The 22,619-nt window shown below is 41.5% G+C and overlaps 2 protein-coding genes across 2 annotated transcripts in view; one reads left to right on the top strand and one right to left on the bottom strand.

The window, feature by feature from the left end:
* NLK (nemo like kinase) overlaps window positions 1–22,142 on the top strand; it is a gene marked incomplete at both ends in the record, with an annotated part of 173,364 nt that extends 151,222 nt beyond the window's left edge. Inside the window, 4 exons of the mRNA XM_080712385.1 lie at window positions 9,813–9,899; window positions 16,403–16,601; window positions 19,414–19,507; window positions 22,088–22,142. Coding sequence (XP_080568511.1) covers window positions 9,813–9,899; window positions 16,403–16,601; window positions 19,414–19,507; window positions 22,088–22,142 — 435 coding nt within the window. The remainder of the gene's footprint in view (window positions 1–9,812; window positions 9,900–16,402; window positions 16,602–19,413; window positions 19,508–22,087) is intronic.
* On the bottom strand, window positions 3,601–3,777 carry LOC308275374 (ATP synthase membrane subunit K, mitochondrial-like; the record flags this gene model as incomplete). The annotated part of the gene is made up of 1 exon (XM_080713598.1): window positions 3,601–3,777. One exon carries the CDS (start codon window positions 3,775–3,777, stop codon window positions 3,601–3,603), a length of 177 nt encoding a protein of 58 aa, XP_080569724.1.
* Window positions 22,143–22,619: the final 477 nt, after the last annotated feature.

Here is a 22,619-nt window from a genome sequence, read left to right as displayed (position 1 = left end):
GGGAGGCTGAGACAGAGGATCTAGATTCGCGGCCAGCCTCAGCTACTTCGTGAGCCCCTCCACAACTTAGTGAGACCCTGTTTCAAAATAAAGAATAAAAAATTGGGCTGGGGATGTAGCTAGGCGGTAGAATTCCCATGGGTCCAATCCCTAGGAACACACACACACACACACACACACACACACACACACACACACACAATCTAAAAAGGAAAAAAAGTATACATTTTATAGCATTTTTGCTAATAAATGATTCCTGACTTTGTGTCTTGTAGTTTTTTATACATATAGGAAGCAGCATTATTAAGGGCAGAGCTTTGACCTAAGTTCATGTAGATCAAGATGTCATCTCCAGCCAGGCATGATGGTGCATGCTTGTAATCCCAGTCCTTGGGAGGCTGAGACAGAAGGATCACCGGCTTGAAGCTAGCCTCAGCAACTTAGGCTGTCAGCAATTTAGTGATACCCTGTTTCGAAATTAAAAAAAAAAAAAAAAAAGGTCTGGGGGTAAAGCACAAAGGTAGACTGCTCCTGGGTTCAATCCCCAGTACCAAAAAAAAAAAAGTTGTTTCCAAATACAGGCCACAATTCTCCCCACCCCTTATTTTAATCAGGAATGTGAAGGTGTTGCTATTATATTCATGCTACTAATAAAATTAGATGTGAACGTTTTTAGAAAAGAAATATGAAGAGAGATTGACAGACTTGTAGTAATCATTATTGTGACCAGCAAAATCACTGCTGCTGAGAAAGACAACATGGTTTTTATCTCTGCTCTCTTGATTTAAGCAGCACTTCTTATAAGCACTTTCCTAATCTCTTTTGGACAAAACAGCTTAATGATATTCTTAAGGAATACTTTTCCTAGGGACAGCAAACTGAAACAGACAGATAAGACTTGAACAGGACAGCTGGCAACTAGTTTTCCTGGGCTTTTAAATAATCTGATTGAGGGTACCAAATGACAGACTGAGTTTCACAGTCCTCAGTTGCCAGCCAACCATTTGATTAAGGTCTTGTCTCCTCTTGCAGTTCTTTCTCTAATTCTAATGTGACTCTAGCCATGTATATTCACAGGACTGAAAGGCCTTGAGAGCCAGGCGTGGTGGCAAATGCCTGTAACCCAGTACTTGGGAGGCTGAGACAGGAGGATCACAGGTTCAAGGCTAGCCTCAGCAACTTTATTTTTATATCTTTTTTTTGAAACAGAGTCTCACTAAGAACAAAAACTAAACAAATAAATAGCAGTTAGATAAATGTATTCTTGTCTAAGACCAGTCCAGACTAGTAAAGAAAGATGTATGCCTCCTGATAGTTACATCTTTCTGTGGTATTTAGATTAGAACTATAATGTAATATGAGGGTCCAACACTCAGAGAAGAGCGTAGCAATTTTAATCTAGAAGAAGGTTCTATATTGTAGAAGGAACTAACAAGATCCACTGCATTCTATTTATTGGCCAGCATCAAGAACATTAAGCTAATTTGTCAGTACCTCATGGTAAATAAATCCTTAGAAGTAGCAAAATAAATTTCCTTTTTACTGACCTGAAGAGGTAAATCTTACCCAGTAAAGATAGCGAGTAATGCAGTGTGGTGAGGGCCAGTTTGGATACCAGTGCCTCGTTTTCATCTGCAGAGGAGTTCCAGCTATCACTGATAGTTGCATGCTAGTCAGTCCTCTGTGTCAGAGTTGCTAAACAGAAGCTGAGAGAGCAGGACTTCATGAGAAGTTCCTGACCTCTACCCAGAACAGCTCAAATGCATAACTTACTGCAGCAAGTCACTGTGTGCTCCTTTGAACATTCTTGCAAGCTAGTCCTTTTTCTCTTAGAAATTTCAAAATCTAGAATTGTTAAAAAAAAACACCAAAGCTTCCAATTGAATAAAAATTGTAAATACATTATTTTTTAAAAAAAAATGGTAAATTGTTTTCTCAAACAAAAGGTGGGGGAAGGAAAAACTTTAAATTCCATGGTTTTTTTCTTGATTTTTTTCTTTGCTTTTTGTTTTGTTTTGTGGTACTGGAGGTGGAACCCAGGGGCTTTTCTACCTCCAGGCTATACTCCCAGATCTATTTTTATACTTTATTGAGAAAAAGGGTCTCACTAAGTTGCTGAGAGCCTCACTAAGTAGCTGGGGTTGGCTTCAAACCTGTGTGATTCTCCTGTCTCAGCCTCCCAAGCGCAGGGATTACAAGCATGCGACACCACGCCCGGCAGATATTTTTTCTTTGTTGATAAACTTAAGATGTGGGTACATCAAATAAAACCAGTTTGGGGGGGAGATAAAACCCCACAGTACAAAAAAAAAAAAATGGTCAACACTCTCTGGGTCATACCAGAACCTAGAGAATATATTCTTTTAATTGAAAAATTCTAGGTACTTCATAATTGACCTTTTGATACAAAATGACCTATTAAATTTTCAACTTGTGGTTCTTTTTTTTGGGGGGGGGTGTCTGGGGATGGAACCCAAGGGCATTCGACTTCCGAGCTACACCCCCTGCCGTATTTTTTATTCTTTTTTTATTTTGAAACCGGGTCTCACTAAGTAGCTGAGGCTGTCCGCGAACCGCGATCCTCCAGTCTCAGCCTCTCAACTTGTGGTTCTTGATGTTGAGGTCCATAGGACAAACTGGGAATTTGTCAAACCTTAAGCTGAGTCTCGTAAGGGGTTATTTGGCACTTGGATCTGTTTTCCCTTGTCTACGAGGTTGGCATGTTTAAGAGTTATTTCTTACACTGTGTGGGGTGTGTGTGCGCGCGCACATGTGTGTGTGTGTTACTAGTAATTGACCCAGAGCCTCACACATTCTAGGCAAGTGTTCTCCCTTTCTCACATATCTTTACCTGAATTAGCCTCTTAACAGTAATGAATCTTAGGGCTTGATGTTTTATTTATTTCTGAGTTACCTGATGGCCTTAAGGGAGAACCACAATAAAAATTAGTGGTAAGCCTGGCATGTTGGTGCACACTTGTAATCCCAGCATTTGGAAGGCTGAAACAGGAGGATCACGGTTCGAGGCTAGCCTCAGCTACTACTTAGTGAGGCCCTTTGCAACTTAGTGAGAGCCTGTTTCAAAATAAAGAAAAAAAAATAGGGCTGGGAATATAGCTTGGAGGTGGAAAGCCCCTGGGTTCCATCCCTAGTACTGAAAAAAAAAAAAAATTAGTGGTAGCCCTGGCTAGTGTTGGTATCAGAATGTCTTAACTTTGAAGAGAAAACTGCTAGGGTGAAAATTAGAGGATCATTTCTGCTCAAAGGCTAGATGGATATACTTTACCCAGACTTTAAAGTTTTATCTTTAGATGCTTTTTAACCAGTGCTGGAAATAGTCTCCTTAAGCAGATGTTCATAGTCTTTGAACACTATTCCAGATAGATTTGTATAGTGTGGACTGTACCTACCATTAACACAGATTAACCTTGCATACATTACCTGGCTGCATCTTCATTTAGTATGGAAATTGGTTTTTCGTTTTGTTTTGTTTTTCCAGGTTCATAATTTATTGTACAAATTGAATATTACATGATGAGTTGATGTTAGCTTCTCCAGGCATGGGAACTTAACAGATATGTTCAGACGCTTTGGAATCATTTATGTTGCTTTCACAGCTGGAGTTTTTTTAAACCGCAACTTAAAGTATAAGACAAGCAAAGCAATGCCTCCATGTGTGGCCAGTACACAGTTCGTTCTTCTTGTGAGAGTATAAGAGTTGAAATGTTTTTTAATGCCAGTGAACTGGAATTGGGCATCATTTTCTGGACCTGCCATAATTTCAATCTTGCTGTAGCCACAAATTCCGCAGCCAGTGTCCTTCAAAGTAGACAACTACCTCCTCGGCCCGGCCAGAACTGGAAATTGTTTTTGATCTACATTTATTAATTGATTTTTATACCAGTAGCTGAGACTGGCCTCAAGCCTGCTATCCTTGTTTTAGCCTCTCAAGGGCTGGGATTACAGGCCTCTGTCACCACTCCCAGTTTTTTGTTTTGTTTTGTTTTTGTTTGCTTGTTAGTTTGGGTTTTTGTGTTTGGGTTTGGTTTTTTTTTTTTCTGGGGGATTTGTTAATGGTTTTTTTTACTTTTGCCGTACTGGGGATGGAACCCAGGGGCAGTCTACCTCAAAGCTACACCCCTAGCCCTATTTTATTTTGAAACAGGGTCTCACTGAGTTGCAAAAGGCCTCACTAAGTAGGTGAGGCTGTCTGCAAACCAAGATCCTCCTTTCTCAGCCTCCCAAATGCTGGGATTACAAGCGTGCACCACATTATCTGGCCGTTGTTGTTGTTTTGAGACAGTGTCTCACTGTATTCCCAGACTGTCATCAAACTTGAAATCCTGCCTCATCCTCCTAAGTGGCTGGGGTTACAGGTGTGCCACCTCCCCCATTTGAATGTCTTTTTTTTTTTTTTTTTTTTTTCAGTGTCTCCCATTGGTACTACTCTCCCCTGGATAGTTCCAGCATACCCTCCCCAGGAGCAGTGTCCCTTACACTTTAGGAATCTGGGTACTAAAGCGACCCACACTCTTCACTTAGCTTATAAAGACCGATAGCACTTAGAGCCTTTCATCCAGGTGCAGAAGCTCATCTTTGCTTCACTGACAGTGAATCATAGTCATTAGAAGAGCAGGGTTCTGTCTTTTGTTTTTTGTAGGGATTGAACCTAGGGGCATTCTACCCCTAAGCTACATACGCAGCCCTGCTTTTTATTTTTTTATTTTGAAACAGGATCTCACTTAGTAGGTCCTTCATGGCTGAATGAGAACCTGTGATCCTCCTGTCTCAGCCTCCCAGGTACTCAGATTACAGGCGTGCATCACCACCCTGGGCTAAAAGATCATTCTTTATAACCATTCCTGTCCCCGTGACTCAGCGCTGGCACCCACTCACTCCTCCATTGCTTGAGTGACTTAGAAACTTTCGGAACAAACAGAAAATGGACCGGTACTTTTTGGGGGGGAGTTCACATATGTGAATGTTAGGAGAATTGGCAGGCTCTTATTTCCAAATGCGTTATTTAGGACATATTTCTTTTTTCTTTTTTTTCTTTCTTTTTTTTTTTTTTTTTAATTTGTGGTACTGTGGGTAGAACCCAGAAGCTTTTCTACCTCTGGGCTATACTCCCAGACCTGTTTTACACTTTATTTGGAAACAGTGTCTCACTAAGTTTGAGAGCCTCACTAAATAGATGAGGCTGGCTTTGAACTTGTAGGATCCTCCTGTCTCAGCCTCCCAAGCGCTGGGATTACAAGCGTGCACCACCACGCCCAGCTCTTTAGGACATATTTCTAAGCATTCTATTTTTTCACCTCTTCAAAATGATTTTTTTTTTTTTTACTCTTACAAGAAATTGTCTTTTGCTGATATCCTGGCCTCGACTAGGTTTTGTTTTTTGTTTTTGTTTTGTTTTGTTTTTTGTTTTTGCTTTGTTTTGTTTTGGTGTGTGTGTTTTACTGAAGATTGAATCCAGGGGTGATCTTACTCTAAGCTGTACTCTCACCTCTATTTTTGTGTGGGTATGTGTTTTGAAGTAGGCTCTTACCAAATTATTGCATACCAACCTCAAATCTGCCTTCCTCCTATCTCAGCCTCTCGAGTAATGGGATTACAGGGGTGCGTGATGGTTGAATTAGAGGGGGAAAAAAAGAGTTAGAAACACAGCACCTTTAGTACTCATTTTTCGTGTGGAGCCAAGCTAGGAACTCAATTATTAATAGGTATTTTTCTGAAGAAGTCTTGATTCTGATATGACTGTTCTAGGATAAAATGATACTGAGCCTTATTCATAGTGTTTTTGTTGAGGTATACTTCTGCACAGAAGATGAAATTTTGGGGTGGAATTTCAGGTAGTCTTAATCCACTAACTTGATTTTTCTCACACACCCCCCATCCCATTTTCAGTTGTCCTCGAGTCTCACTGAGGACTCAGTAGTGTCTGGGACTGCTTGTCTCTCTTCCTTACCCACCAGAGAGGGCTTGTTCATCTTGGTGGGTGTTAGGTGATTAGCTGTGATACTGGAACAGTTTGCTTAATAGGTGAGAAATTCAAGGCTGGAGTAACTTACCCAATTGCAATGATAGCAAAGTTAGAATTTAAATCTATACCTTCCAGGAATTTTATCAGTAGTTCCTTTGCTAAACTATAACATACTTCTACCGTAAAAACAAGATGAGAGCTAGGTGTGGCTCACACTTAAAATCTCAGTACTTGGGAGGCTGAAACAGAAGGATCATAGGTTTGCAGTCAGCCTCAGCAACGTAGTGAGGCCCTGTTTCAGAATAAATAAAACAGGGCTGGGGAATGTAGCTCAGAGGTGAATGCCCCTGTGTTCCATTCCCAGTAACACACACACATCAAAAACGAATTGTCTGGAATTTGGCTGCCAACCTACCTGCATACGCCAGTGAAAAGGAGCCCAGGCGTGGTGGTGTACACCTATAAATCCAAGTACTTGGGAGGCTGAGACACAAAGATTACAGGTTCATCAAGACCAGCCTCTGGAATTTAGCAAGACCCTGTTTCAAATAAAGAGCTGGGTACTGGTGGTACACCCAGTACTTGGGAGGCTGAGATGGGGGGATCCCAGGTTGAAGAACAGCCTCAGCAAGTAGTGAGACTCATCACGTAGCAAGACCCTTTTTCCAAATAAGAAATAAAATCGGTCTGAGGCTGTAGCTCAAAGGTCAAATGCCTCTGGGTTCAATCCCCAGTACCACCAAAAAAAAAAAAAAGGCTGGTAGTATAGCTCAGAAATAGAGAAAGATCTTGGGTTCCATCTCCAGTACCAAAAAAAAAAAAAAAAAAAAAAAAAGTTTTTTTAAAGAATAGCAAATTATTGCCGGGCGTGGCGGTGCTTGGGAGGCTGAGACAGGAGGATGGCAGAGGTTCAGAGCCAGCCTCAGCTACTTAGTGAGGCCCTGTTGCCAAATAAAGTGTAAAATAAATAGGTCTGGGAGTATAGCCCAGGGGTTAAAAAAGCCCCTGGGTTCCACCCCCAGTACCACCAAAAAAAAAAAAAAAAAAAAATAGCAAATTATGTCATTTTGTACAATAAAAAAATTATGGAGAAACCATGTAAATTAAGTTGTAAATTAAAACTTCTATTTTGAAATCTATTTTGAGGTTTCTGTATAAACCTAGAATTAATATATAATCATAATGAGGCAGTCTGGACATTATACAAAATAGGAATACCAACTAAGGCTGCTCTAGTCTGAGATTATTTCCTAAAAGCTTTAAGAAGCAGAAAATATAAAAAGTATTTAGAGCCGGGCGTGGTGGCACACGCTTGTAATCCCTGCGCTTGGGAGGCAGAGACAGGATCACGCATTTTCAAAGCCAGCCGCAATGGCCTTTTTTTTTTTTTTTTTTTTTTTTTTTTTTTTTTTTTTTTTTGGTGGTACTAGGGGTGGAACCCAGAGGCTTTCTACCTCCGGGCTACACTCCCAGACCTATTTTATATTTTATTTGGAAACAGGGTCTCACTAAGTAGCCGAGGCTGGCTTCAAACCTGTGCGATCCTCCTGTCTCAGCCTCCCAAACTCAGGGATTACAAGCCTGTGCCACCATGCTCGGCTGCCGCGCTGGCTTTAAGAGACTCTGTTTCCAAATAAAAAGTATAAAATAGGTCTGGGAGTGTAGCCTGGAGGTAGAAGGGTTTCCAGGAACCCCAGTACCACCAAAAAAAAAAAGTATTTAGAGCTAATTGGAAAATATCAGATTCAAATAAAACATAGTTTGTGGCTCTAGGAGTCTTCACTTCCCAAAACATAGTGAAAGTGAATATCCTATAGTGAGCTTTGTTTTTTGTGTTTTATTTTGTTTGGTTTTGTTCAAGGCTACCCTATTTCAAAATAAAATATAAGGCTGGCAGTGTAGCTCAGAAGTAGAATATTTCTGGGTTAATCCCTAATACCAGAAATAAAATTAAATACATCAACATTTTATAAATAATGTCTGCAATAATTAAACCAGGAATTTAGAATTTAAAGGTATCTCAACATTTTCTGTCACCTTCCTTAATTCTTCCTAGCTTACTTATGTTAGAGATAATGAATTGACTTGTGCCAGGCATGGTGGCGCATGCTTGTGATCCCAGCATTTGGGAGGCTGAGACAGGGGGATCACAAGTTCGAGGCCAGCCTCAGCTACTTAGTGAGGCCCTCTGCAACTTAGTGAGGTCCTGTTTCAAAATAAAGAATAAAAAATAGTTCTGGGGGTGTAGCTCACAGGTAAAATGCCCCTAGGTTCCACCCCCAGTTGGGGGGGGGTTGACTTGTATGAGAAACAAAGCAATGATATTATTCACGTGCTCTGTCCCTGACACTCCCATTAGTGACATAGAAGGTTTAGAGGCTCTGTGACCTCGCAGATTATCAAATCTATCTCCCTGCCTCTGTTAAAGAGGGCCAGTTATATATAGTGAATATGCCTGCCCCTTGTAAGACAAAAGTGAGTACTGAAGGCACTGGGCATAGTGGCACATGCCTGTAATCCCAGTACTTGGGAGGTTAAGACAGGAGGATCACAGGTTCAGGGACATTGCATGTTAACTTAGTGAGACCCTATTTCAAAATAAAATGCTGATGGGGTTATGGCTTAGTGGTAGAGTACTATGTGTGAGGCCTAGGTTTGATTCCCAGCACTGCAAAAAGAAAAACGAAGAAGAAAAGATAAGGCCAGCCATGGTGGTGCACGCCTATAATCCCAGTACTTGGGAGGTTGAGACAGGAGAATCACATATTCAAAATCAGCCCTAACAACTTAGCAAGGCCCTCAGCAACTTAGCAAGACCCTGTTTCCAAATAAAAAATAAATTGAGCTGAGGTTATAGCCTGGAGGTAGAATACCTCTGGTTTCAGTCCCAAGCGCCATAAAAAAAATAAAACAAGAGCCGGGCATTGTGGTGCACACTTGTAAACCCAAGTACTTGGGAGGCTGGGACAAGAGGATCACACAGGTTCGAGGCCAGCCTCAGCTACTTAGTGAGGCTCTCAGCAATTTAGTGAGACCCTGTTTCCAAATAAAGTATAAAATAGGTCTGGGAGTGTAGCCTGGAGGTAGAAAGCCTCTGGGTTTCATCCCCAGTATAACAAAAACTAAAATAAAATAGGTCTGATAATATAGCTCAAAGGTAGAATACAGTTGGGTTCAATTCATAGTATCACACACACACACACTTAATTTGCACACTTTACATGCTTAACTTTCCATGTGGCCAGATTTTTCATTCTCTTTCTCCCTCACCCCTAGGCATGTTTGATCTTCTTACCAAAGCACTTAATACGCAAGACTAACAGGAACTAGCATATTTATAGGAGCAATGTCTATTGTTCATAGGCTCTTTTGTGCTCTGGCCTACAGTGAGTCATTATGCAGTATGAAATATGCTTCTTGGAGTCAGGCATGATTGTCTTTGAAATAGACTAGTTGATAGGGGAATACTTGTTCTCTGAGTTTAGACTTACTTGACTTATTTGTGCATATCGACTTTTTTTTTTTTTCCAGTACTGGAGAGTGAACCCAGGAGCATTCTACCTCTGAGCTACACCCTCAGCTCTATTTTAGATTCTTTATTTTGAAAAGGGGTTTCACTGTGTCACAGAGGGCCTCACTAAGCAGCTGAGACTGGCCTCTAATCTGCGACCCTCCTGCCTCCACCTCCCAAGTACTAGGGTCACAAGCGTGTGTCACCTGGCCCTGCACATCGTCTTTTGAGCTGACCTCACCTTTTTATAAATTGGCTGTATTCCATATCTACATATACAAAGACTCACTTAAATATTTGAATTTATTTTTTTCACAGCCATCTCTTCCTGTACTCTATACCTTGTCTAGCCAGGCTACACATGAAGCTGTTCATCTCCTTTGCAGGATGTTGGTCTTTGATCCAGTAAGTAGTATCTGTTTTCGTATTTTTAAAATGAACTAAAACTACACATGTTCTAAGACATCTTTTTCTTAATAGTTTTGCAGTGTAAATAATGATCCTTCAAATGATAAACCTCAGTCCCCGATTCCATGTTTATCATGTTCACTCATCATAGAGTTCGATTATTTATGCTTACGACACTTAATGAAGAGATGAGGAATTGTGCCGTTCTTATTTACCTCAATATTTGTAAAAGGAATTTGACACTAAAACTAATCAGGAGAACAAAATTTAAGATACCCAGAACAACAAAAAAAGTGCCCATTGTATTGTGTAAAGAAATGTTTATTCTTTTGTGTTGTCAAGATTGGAGCTTTCTGAGCCGGGCGTGGTGGCGCACGCTTGTAATCCCCGCGCTTGGGAGGCTGAGACAGGAGGATCACGCAGGTTCGAAGCCAGCCTCAGCTACTTAGTGAGGCTCTCAGCAACTTAGTGAGACCCTGTTTCCAAATAAAATATAAAATAGGTCTGGGAGTATAGCCTGGAGGTAGAAAGCCTCTGGGTTCCACCCCAAGTACCACCAAAAAAAAAAAAAAAAAAGATTGGAGCTTTCTGGACTTGAGTCTTCTGGAATATATTGCAAATTGCACCATAAGTTCTCACTTTTTTTTTTTTTTTTGTACTAGGAATGGAACCCACGGCATTGTACCTTCGAGCTGCACCCCCTAGTTTTTAGTCTTTTTATTTTTGAAACAGGGTCTCAGTGAATTGTGAAGGGCCTCCCTAAGTAGCTGAGGCTGTCCGCGAACCGCGATCCTCCAGTCCTAGCCTCCCAAATGCTGGGATTACAAGTGCACCACCTCGCCCGGCTAGTTCAACTCTTTATTTAGTCATTCATTCAAAAGAATATCTATTACTCATAGCTGAGAGGAGTGAGTGGCACACACCTGTAACCCCAGTACCTGGGGGGCTGAGACCGAAGGATTGCAGGTTCAAGGACAGCCTTGGCAACCTCATGAGGCCCTCCATAACGTAGTGAAACCATTTCAAAAAAATAAAAATAAAATAGGACTGGGGGTATAGCTCAGAGGTAGAATGTTTCTGGGGGTATAGCTCAGAGGTAGAATGTTACTAAATATGAATATTTAGTACTCATATTTGTGCCAGTAATTATTGTCAAAGACGACTTGAAAATGGAAAAATTCGCCAGACCTGGTGGCGCACGCTTGTAATCCCAGCACTTGGGAGGGTAAGATAGGAGGATCGCAGGTTCACGGCCAGTCTCAGCTATTTAATGAGGCCCTCCGCAACTTAGTAAGACCCTGTTTCAAAATAAAGAATAAAAAATAGGGCCATGCTGGGCATAGTGGCTCTTGTAATACCAGCATTTGGGAGGCTGAGACAAGAGGATCACAGTTTGTGGACAGCCTCAGTACTTAGTGAGACCCCTTGCAACTTAGTGAGACCCTGTTTCAAAATAAAGAATAAAAAATAGGGCTGAGAGTGTCACTCAGAGGTAGAATGGTCCTGGGTTCCATCCCCAGTACCACAAAAAAAAAAAAAAAAAAAAAAATAGGGCTGGGTTGTAGCTCAAAGCTAGATTGCCCCTGGGTCCAATCCTCAGTACTGAAGGAAAAAAAGGAAAAATTTAGAAATGAAAAATTTCTTTGACAAGAACACAAAGAAGTCACTAAATATAAAATATAGCAGGTATTTAAAGAGTAAAACACACACACACACACACACACACACACACACACACACACACACAATTACCAGTTACTGAGATTACATTGGTCTGTTTCTGGTGAGAAAAGAGCAGCTTTCTCACATGACTACCCAATCTACAAAGGTCATAGTATCTTCAGACATCAGCATAACAAAAATTACCGGGGTAAACAGGGCGGAACCCAGGGACATTCTACCTCAGAGCTAAACCACCGACCCTATTTTTTATTCTATATTTTGAAACAATTCTTACTAAGTTGTAGCAGGCCTCACTAAATAGCTGATGGTGGCCAAAAACCTGTAGTCCTCCGGTCTCAGCCTCCCAAGTACTGGGCTGTTAATACTGTTGTTGTTGTTGTTGTTGTTGTTGTTGTTGTTGTTGTTGTTGTCGTCGTCGTTTGTTTTCAGTACTAGGGAAGGAACCCAAGTGCATTCTGCCTCTGAGCTACACCTTCAGCCCTATTTTTTATTCTTTAGTTTTTTGAAACCAGGGTCTCACTAAGTTGTGGAGGGCCTCACTAAACAGCTGAGGCTGGCCACAAACCTGTGATCTTCCTGTCTCAGCCTCCCAAGTGCTGGGATTACAAGCATGTGCTACCATGCTCGGCTTGTTAATATTATTTTTAAAGGCCAGTTGGGAATGGGCAGCTAAGACAGGAGGATCTTGAGTTTGCAGCCATCCTTGGCAATTTAGCAAGGGTCTCTGCAACCTAGTGAGACTCTGTTTCAAAATTAAAAAATAAAAAGTGCTGAGGGTATAGCTCAGAGGCAAATGCCCCTGGGTTCCATCCCCAGTACCCTCCTTCCACACACATAAAAGCCAGTTGAAATAGTTTACTCCATTTGATTTTTTTTTCTTTTTTTGCAGTACTGGGGATGGAACCCAGGGGCATTCTACTTTCAAGCTGCACCCCCTGCACTATTTTTTATTCTTTATTTTGAAATGGGATCTCACTAAGTTGCAGAGGAACTCACTAAATAGCTGAGGCTGACTGAGAGCCTGTGATCTTTCTGTCTCAGCCTCCCAAGTACTGGGATTACAAGTGTGCGCCACTATGACCAGCTACTCTATTTGACTTTAAGAGATCTCAGGGTATATACTTTCCTACATAAGTATACAGAGTACATTGATTTGTTTACTTAGAAATGTTTTATATTTAGCTGGGCGGGTGGAACATGCTTGTAATCCCAGCATTTGGGAGGCAGAGACCGGAGGGTCACAGTTTGCAGACAGCCTCAGCCCCTCATAACTTAGTGAGACCCTGTTTTAAAATAAAGAATAAAAGATAGGACAGGGGGTTAACTCGGAGGTTGAATGCCCCTGGGTTCCATCCCCAGCACCCCCCCCAAAAAAAAACATGTTTTATATTTACAAGCCAGACATGGTGTTGCATACTTTAATCCCAGCATTTGGGAGGCTGAAACAGGAAGATCATGGTACGAGGCCAGCCTCAGCGACTTAGTGAGGTCCTTTGCAACTCAGTGAAACCCTATTTCAAAATACAGAATAAAAAATAGGGCTGGGGGTATAGCTTAGAGGTAGAACCCAGGGCTCAGTCTTAGTACCACAAAATTAAATAAGTAAGTAAGTAAGTAAATAAATAAATAAATAAATAGATAAATAAAGAAGCCAGGTGTGGTGCCACACACTTGTAATCCTAGTACTTGGGAGGCCGAGACAGGAGGATCTCAGGTTCATGGCCAGCCTCAGGTACTTAGTGAAGCCCTCTGAAATTTAATGAGACCCTGTAACAAAATAAAGAATAAAAAATAGGGCTGGGGGTATAGCTTGGAGGTAAAATGCCCCTGGGTTTAATCTCCAGTGCTGCAAATAAATAAATGAATAGATGAAAGAAAGAAGGAAAGAAGGAAACAGAAGGCTGGGGACATTCTGAGGTAGAATACTCCCAGGTTCTAACTCTAATACAAACAGAGAAGTAATTAAATACCATTAAGTCCTTCAGAATAACACCATGTTGAAAACTAGGTAATTTTGTGATTTTATCAATTTAGCAGGACAGTTGTTTTATGTCAATGTTAATACTCCTTATAAAATGACAGTCTCCTTTCTTTAGCCATATTTAAGAAGTCCTAAAAAAAAAAAAAAAAAAAAACGAATGTTTTTGGAGTAATGGAAGTTGATGGTTGCGTGCCAGGGATTTGATTTACATTTTGTCCAAAGGTTTGTCTTAGGTAAGAAGAGCCCTCTTTTGGTACATGTACAACACACAGAGCCTGCTATCAGTAGCTCAGGGAAATACCAAAACCTTTTCAACCCTACATTCTCAAGTGTCCGGAATAAAAGAATCTGCAGACAAAAAAGACTAACATGGGAACTAGATTCCAACTGCTGATGCCAGCTACAGACCCAGTGTCTGCCATCTGCCACCTGACAGAAAAGACCTACTGGTCAGATGATAGAGTTAAAACCCAGATTCAATCACTGCCATCCGGTGTGCAAGGGCGGCAGCTCTGCCACACACAGCTGGCCAGTAGCCACAGTTAGTGTGCCAAAGCCAGAGTTCTCCATCTTTCAGGAGAAACGGATCAGGGAGAAGGGAGGGGACAGTGAAGACCAGAGCAGCTCAGCCCACAGCATGGGCTGTCCACCTACTTGTTTCTTTGGGTCCAAACAGTAAACCTCTATCCCAGTATCTATATCTCTAAGAATAGCTGTCAAAGGAAAAGTCAGACTTTTTAGAAAAAGAAAAGAAAGCGCTGTGTGTGGTGGTGCATACCTGTAATCCCAGTACTTGGGAGGCTGATGAGGGAAGATTGTAGGTTTGAGGACAGCCTCTCAGCAAGTAGTGATACTCTCATCAACCCAGTTGAGACTCTGTTTCAAATAAAAATAAAATAGGGCTGGAGGTGTAACTCAAAGGTGGGAATACCCCTGTGTTCGATTCACAGGACCAAAAAAAGAAAGAAAGAAAGCCCACATTACTAAAAATGTGAGTCAGGCTTCAGATGGGCTAGGTCACCAAATACACCGATATTGAAAGAAAAGAAGAAAAAAATTATCAAGTTTGTGTTTTTCATGTTGGATAAGCATCAGCTTTTGCATTTATCTTGAGAGGTCAAGGCATGCCTCTTAGGGTATCAGCATAGCAAAAAAAATCATAGATAAAAACATTTTGGGCAATCCAGATTTATGGGAAATAGTTCACATTGTATTGTTTGGGAGACCAAAACCAGTCAGAATGACCCAGGGTTTTTCTTGTATTTGGGTGCATAATGATATTCCTTTTAAAATTGTGTTATGTGACCTGCTTGGTCACACTGGAAGTAGGACAAAGCGTCTGTTTTGTTCTACCATCGAGTCTGTCCTTAAATACCAAAAATCCCACTTTCACTAATATAGATATGTTCACTGAGGAGCAACAATTTTTTAATGGAAAAATGAGTTTAAAAGTTTATGGACAAACCAGCATGGTGGCACACACCAGTAATCCCAGTACCTGGGAGACTGAAACCAGAGCATCTCAGGTTTGAAATTGGCCTTGGCAACATACAGAGACCTTCAGCTACCTACTGAGACCCTGTTTCAAAACAAAAAATAAAAAGGACTGGGAGTGTATCTCTGAGTTCAATCACCAGTACCAAAAGAAAAAAGTATAAAGGTTAGCCAGGCTCAGTGGTGCACACCCAGCTGCTTGGGAGGTAAGGGAGGAGGACCTCTGTTTTGAGGCCAGCATGGGCATGGTGAGATACTGTCTCAAAAATAAATAGAAGACTGGGGGTGCAGCTCAGTGATGGGAACCTGCATAGCATGCACAGGGTCCTAGGTTTAATCTCCAGTACTTATCCCCTTCAAAGCGTACATATTTAAATGTACTGGCATGCCCTGCCACGCCCAGCTTGCATACATACATTTAAGGTAGAAACTTTATAGTATTTTAGCAGAAAGGTACTTTTTGGGTTTTCTTGTTTGTTTTTGCTATACCCAGGGATTAAAGCAAGGGGTTCTCTACCACTGAGCGCTTTGATTTTTTATTTCAAATAGAACTTCACTAAATTGCCCAGGCTGGCCTTGAACTTGTGATTCTTTTACCTCACCCTTCCTAAGAAGCTGGGATTACAGATGTGTACCACTACACCAGGCTCCAGAAAGGCATTTCTAAGCATTTTATGGTAATAGATGATAACAGTAGTTTGTTGTCCTAGGTCGTATGCTTCATCTACTGCTATGACCCCCTCCTCTTAAGTATTCCTCTTTGCACAGAATGTTTTGAATATTAAGTATAAGCTGTAGCCAGGCGTGATGGCATATGTTTGTAAGCCCAGCATTTGGGAGGATGCGACCCTGGGAGGATCGCGGTTCGAGGACAGCCCGAGCTACTTAGTAAAGGCCCTTTGCAACTCAGTGAGACCCTGCTTCAAAATAATGAATAAAAAATAGGGCTCAGGTTATAGCTCGAAGGTAGAATGCCCCTGGATTCCATCCCCAGTACTGCAAAAAAAAATTTAAAATTAAAAAAAAAGTATAGCCGGGCGTGGTGGCGCACGCTTGTAATCCCCGCGCTTGGGAGGCAGAGACAGGAGGATCGCGCAGGTTCGAAGCCAGCCGCGCGCGCTGGCTTAGGAGACCCTGTTTCCAAATAAAAATGTAAAAATAGGTCTGGGAGTGTAGCCCGGAGGTAGAAGGGCTTCCAGAAACCCCAGTACCACCAAAAAAAAAAAAAAAAAAAAAAAAGTATAAGCCGTGTAAAGTAGTAACTCTCTTGTGAGAGGTTTTGTATGGGCAGTCGTATTTGTCTGTAGCATTGATGTGTGCTGCTCTCTAAATTTGATTTCAGTCAAAAAGAATCTCCGCTAAGGATGCCTTAGCCCATCCCTACCTAGATGAAGGGCGACTAAGATACCACACGTGTATGTGTAAATGTTGCTTTTCCACATCTACCGGAAGAGTTTATACCAGTGACTTCGAGCCTGTCACCAATCCCAAATTTGACGACACTTTTGAGAAGAACCTCAGTTCTGTCCGACAGGTTAAAGGTAAGTGTCCTTTTGGCCTTTGATCATGCAAGATGACTAGTAACATTTTACATTATGTAGACAGAAACCCAGGATCTGCATGCTGACATGAGCTCCTCCATGTGTTTATTTTACAAGCTTGTATGCATCTATTTGTCCAGGGAATGTATTGCTAAGGAAATTATGTGTATTGCAAAAAGCCTACATCTGGGGAAGGGAAACAAGAGGAATGAATGAACATTCTGCTTTTATTTTCAAAATGTTAATGACTGTCACTCAAAATATATTTACTTTGTATAAACTCAGTGCCATTTCCATTAAATGAAACTTGTTGGAATTTGCGTATGTGCGTGCGTGTGTGTGTGTGTGTGTGTGTGTGTGTGTGTGTGTTACTGGGGATTGACCCAGGGGTATTCTGTTTCTGAGATACATCTTTTTTTTTTTTTTTTTTTTTTTTTTTTGCGGGTCTGGGGATGGAACCCAGGGGCATTCGACCTCTGAGCTACATTCCCTGCCCTATTTTTTTTTTTAATCTTTATTTTGAAACAGGGTCTCACTAAGTTGTGGAGGGCCTCACTAAGTAGCTGAGGCTGTCCGCGAACCGTGATCCTTCAGCCTCCTGAATGCTTGAATGCTGGGATTACAAGCATGCACCACCATGCCCGGCTTATCTTTTTATTTTTATTTTTTTATTTTTTTATGTGGTACTGGGGTTCCTGGAAGCCCTTCTACCTCCGGGCTACACTCCCAGACCTATTTTTACATTTTTATTTGGAAACAGGGTCTCCTAAGCCAGCGTGCGCGGCTGGCTTCGAACCTGCGCGATCCTCCTGTCTCTGCCTCCCAAGCGCAGGGATTACAAGCGTGCGCCACCACGCCCGGCTATCTTTTTATTTTGAAATAGGGTCTCAGTAGGTTGATGAGAGTCTCACTACTTGCTGAGGCTGTCCTTGAACCTGTGACCCTCTTGTCTCATTCACCCAAGTACTGGAATTACAGGTATGTGCCACCACAACCAGCAAGTTTCTTTTTATATAAAATGTGTTTTTGTTTGCTTTGGATTTGCTGATGTTGTTGTTTTGGTTTGGTTTTGGCTTTGGCTTTGGGGGGTTTTGTTTTTTGGTGCTGGGGGTAGTTCCTAGGGGGCATTCTTCCAGGAGCTACACTCCTTGCCCTGTGTGTGTGTGTGTTTGTTTGTTTGTTTGTTTGTTTGTTTGTTTGCAGTACTGGGGATGGAACCCAGGGGCACTGAACTTCCAAGCTACACCCCAGCCCTATTTTTTGTCCTCTTTTTTTTTAATTGGAAACTAAATTGCTGAGGCTGGATTAGAACTTTTGATCCTCCTGTCTCAACTTCCCAAGTACTGGGATTACAAGTATGTGCCACCACATGTAACCTACAAAGTTTTTTAAAAGAATGAAAGTCAGCCAGGGTGGTGGCACACAATTGTAATCCCAGCATTTGGGAGGCTGAGACTGGAGGATCACGGTTTGTAGACAGCCTCAACTTTTTTTTTTTTTTTTTTTTTGGTGGTACTGGGGTTCCTGGAAGCCCTTCTACCTCCAAGCTACAGTCCCAGACCTATTTTTACATTTTTATTTGGAAACAGGGTATCCTAAGCCAGTGCGCACGGCTGGCTTTGAACCTTCACCATCCTCCTGTCTCTGCCTCCCAAGCACGGGGATTATAAGCGTGCGCCACCACGCCCGGTGACAGCCTCAACTATTTAATGAGGCCCTTTGCAATTCAGTGAGACCGTGTTTCAAAAAACTAAAGAATAAAAAATAGGCTAGGGGTGTAGCTCAGAGGTCGAATGCCCCTGGGTTCCATCTCTAGTACCTCAAAAGGAAATTTTTTTAAAAAAGGATAAAAGTCCGCTAACACGGCTGGGGATGTAACTCGATAATAAAGCACTTGCCTAGCATGCACAAGGAATTGGATTCAACCCTCAGTGATGCAAAAAATAAAAACAAAAACTCACCAAAGGAATTATTCCTTCAATGGTGGAGAAATTTTAATAATTTACTCATAAAATTACCTGGCATGATCTTCTATTGGAGTGAAGGCAATAATAACCAAAATTCTGAATAGCTCTAGGAAATATTAGAAGAGAGGGTAAGATTCTCAAGTAACCAGCCCAAAACGATGTTCCTAAACACCAAATTACTTTTTTTGTTTTTTTGCAACACTTGAGCAAATTTTTATTACAAGCAGACAGAGGAAGCGAGTAGGGCGTGGAGACAGAGTGCCATGCTGGAGAAGGGGCAAAACTGAGACACTCTCAAATGACTTTTTTTTCCCCAGTACCAGGGCATTCTACCTCTGAGCTACACCCCCAGCCCTATTTTTTTTTTTATTCTTTGTTTTGAAACAGGGTCTCACCGAGTTGTTGAGAGCCTCACTAAATTGCTGAGGCTGGCTGCCAGTCTACGATCCTCCTGCCTCAGCCTCCCAAGGACTAGGATTACAAGTGTGCCCCACCATGCCCAGCCCAGATTATGTGTTATAAGCAATCTTCAAGAAGGCAATAATTACAGCAATTTAGAACAGTTCACCTGTAACACCAGCCATTGGGAGTCTCAAATTTTTAGACCACTTTACCCTCCCCACTGATAGAGTTTCCAGTCTGCACAAGCTACCATGGGCTTCTTGCCTGTGCTGTGCGGCAACTATCATTTTGGTTTCAGGAAAGTTCACGTAGATTCTGCTTGATAGATGATATCTTTGTCTCATTTAAGGAAACCAGTAAGAAGTTCTGTTGCGATGCTGACTGGATGTCACTGTTCCCAGACCCACAAATTGGCAATGGATTGTTTGTTTGTTTCTCCACAGAAATTATTCACCAGTTCATTTTGGAACAGCAGAAAGGAAACAGAGTGCCTCTCTGCATCAACCCTCAGTCTGCTGCTTTTAAGAGCTTTATTAGGTAACAGTCTGTATGTAACTCTAACATTATTGTCACAATGAAAAGGACACCATTGCAATTTTGTTATTCAGCCTATTTCTGTTTTTATCAAAATAACAGATAAAAGGGGCCAACAGAAGTTTCTGTTATGAACTTTAACCTGCCCCTTGTTGCCCTGGTGCCAGTTCACTGTGGTACCGTGGCAGTTTCCTGGGCACGTGCGTGGAGGTTTTACTGCAGCAGCTGGATGGCAGCCCTTGGCGTGGAGTTAGACGTGGTCGTCTCAGTCCCACTGCCATTCCCACCCCTTAGTCATGACTACAAGGAGAGTATTTTTTAGAGGTGGACGGCTATGTGGCCTGTTTAGATGAGAAGCCAGGACAGTTTGTGGAGAGCTATAGCCCTACTTTGGTTCTGGTGAGCTTCTGTCCCTTTGTCCTTCTCTTAATCCTTCCCTAACGCTTTATATTCACCAGGATCAGTTGGGAGAAAGAAAGCTCTCCAGCAGTCTAAATGGGGAAAATGTAATAACAAGAACTGTTAACTAAGAAAATGATGGGTAACTACCAAAAGTATAAAACACAGTTCTGAAAGCTCCTAAAGTAGCAAAATGTAGAAAACAGCTACTTCCTGTAAGCCAAAGGAGAGTGAAAATAAGGAAGAACTTAAGAACTCAGAAGAGGCCCCTCCACCCAAGGCCCTCTCTGAAGAGGGTACGGCCGCCATGAGAACACAGATGACAGTGGTGAAGAGATGTGCCAAAAGGTTAGGCAAAACTGTGTCACCGAAGAGGCCTGAGGGATCTCAGAGAGACTTGCTAGAAAGTTTGGGTAGACCAAAGCTGAGCCTTCCCCATGGAAAAAGACACACACCAGAAACTGGAAGGGAACCTGCTTCCTAATGCTTCAGCCTGGCAGTGCCCCTATAGTGCCCTCTATTGACAATGGCTAACATTGAGCCGGGTAGCCAAGAACAGGGAACAGGGTCTACTTCCAGTACTGCTCACAAGCAGGACAAAGGGTGGGCTGGGAGCTGGAAGACCATGTAGCCGCCCTGTCCCCATCTGCCTTTCTCCCTCTTCTTTCTTCCTTTCCTACATGGTACTGAAATTGTTTGGATTTGTTGAACCAAAAATCAGAATTTTTTTAAGTCTGTAAAATCAAGTATTTCTTCCATCTATTTCTTCTGCAGAAAAGCATTAATTTGCATTTTTTTTTACTTCTCTGTGGTTTCAAATTACGTTGTTTTAATGTTTTCCCCTAAGAGTCAGCGACTAGTCAAATTGGTGTTTCAGCAACCTTTAATACAAGTCATTGTCATCCTGGGCCCTGGAAAAGTGAACACACACACACACACACACACACACACACACACACTTATAATCTAATTAGTAACCTTAGAAGTGGGAAGCAACTGATAACAGATCTGCAAATAACAAATGCTGAATGATTATCATACTAATTAATATTTGATAAAAAGAATGCTTAAGAGGAATGGAACCCAGGGCATTCTACCTCCAAACTACACCCCAGCCCTATTTTGTATTCTTTATTTTGAAACAGGGTCTAACTAAGTTGCAAAGGGCCTCACTAAACAGCCGAGGATGGCCGCAAACCTGTGGTCCTCCTTTCTCAGCCTCCCAAGTACTGGGATTGCAAGTGTGTTGTGCCACCACACCTGGCTAAAGACACTATTTTATTTTTTGTGGTACTTTATTTTTTGAAAGGCTACTTTTTTTTTTTTTTTGGGGTGCACTCCTGGACCTATTTTATTTTTTATTTTGAAATAGAATCTAAGTTCACTAAGATGTGGAAGACCTCACTAAATCGCCAAGGCCGACCACAAACCCAAGTGCTAGGATTACAAGGAAGTGCCACCATGCCTGGCTGAAAGGTTACTTTTAACTAATAACCCTGCATCTTTTAAGGTTGGTTTTTTTTTTTTTTTTACTGAGTATAGACATTACTTAGCAATAGCCACCGTTTACATTATGTAGGCAACATGAAAAACACTTTACATACATTATCTCAGTTATTCATCACAGTATCCTTTGAGGTAGGCAGCATGAACCTGCTCCAAAGGAGGGAAGATTAAGGAACTTGCTCAGTGCCACACAGCTAGTAAATAACATGTTTTCAAGCCCATGTGTTAGCCAGTATACCAGATCACATCACTATAGATAGCAGATCCTTAAATGAATAATTTGGAACAAATTCAACTTTAGAGATATTAAAGAAACGAATAAAAATCTAGAAATGGGCCTTGCAAGTCTTTTTTTTTTTTTTTTTTTTTTGTGGTACTGGGGGTGGAACCCAAGGCTTTCTACCTCCGGGCTATACTCCCAGCCCTATTTTATATTTTGTTTTTGAAACAGGGTCTCACTAAGTTGCTGAGAGCCTCACTAAGTACCTGAGGCTGGCTTCGAATCTGCGTGATCCTCCTGTCTCAGCCTCCCAAGCGCAGGGATTATAAGCGTGCGCCACCACGCCCGGCTTCTTGCAAGTCTTTTTAAAGGGAACGAGGAAAACAGGCAGTAGTGAGTTGTCTTTTTGCCCGTTGTGTTGTTACGTCTAATTTTACCATGTCTCCGTTTTCTTCCAGTTCCACTGTTGCTCAGCCGTCTGAGATGCCCCCGTCTCCTCTGGTGTGGGAGTGACAGTGGAAGATAATGTACTACTGAAGGTGTAATGTAGCTTTCCACTGGAGTCTGGGATTTGCAATTCTGGAGGTTAATCATGCTTGTACTGTAATTTTACTAATGAAGTTTTAAATTAACAACCACTACTTGTATGATATGAATAATATTTAGAAATGTTACTAGACTTTTAATCTTGTAAAGTGGTTGTGCTTTTAGAAGAAAAAAATATTTTACCCAGAGTTGCACATGTTTTATGAATTTAGTGCAGCTGTTATGGCTCACCTCAGAACAAAAGAGAATTGAACCAAATTTGGAGTTTGGGGTTTTTTATTTTGTTTTTTTTTTTTAATGAAGTGAGATTGTTCACATACATTCAACACACACACACACACACACACACACACACACACACACAGGACAGTCATACATTTTGATATTTGAGCCATTCCTAAAGATTTGTGATTTTCTAAAACTAAAAAATCTACAAACCTTGCC

The sequence above is a fragment of the Muscardinus avellanarius genome (genome assembly GCF_963383645.1).
Source record: "Muscardinus avellanarius genome assembly, chromosome: 16".
Classification (NCBI taxonomy): Eukaryota; Metazoa; Chordata; class Mammalia; order Rodentia; family Gliridae; genus Muscardinus; species Muscardinus avellanarius.
This window is presented reverse-complemented; position numbering and strand designations above follow the sequence as displayed.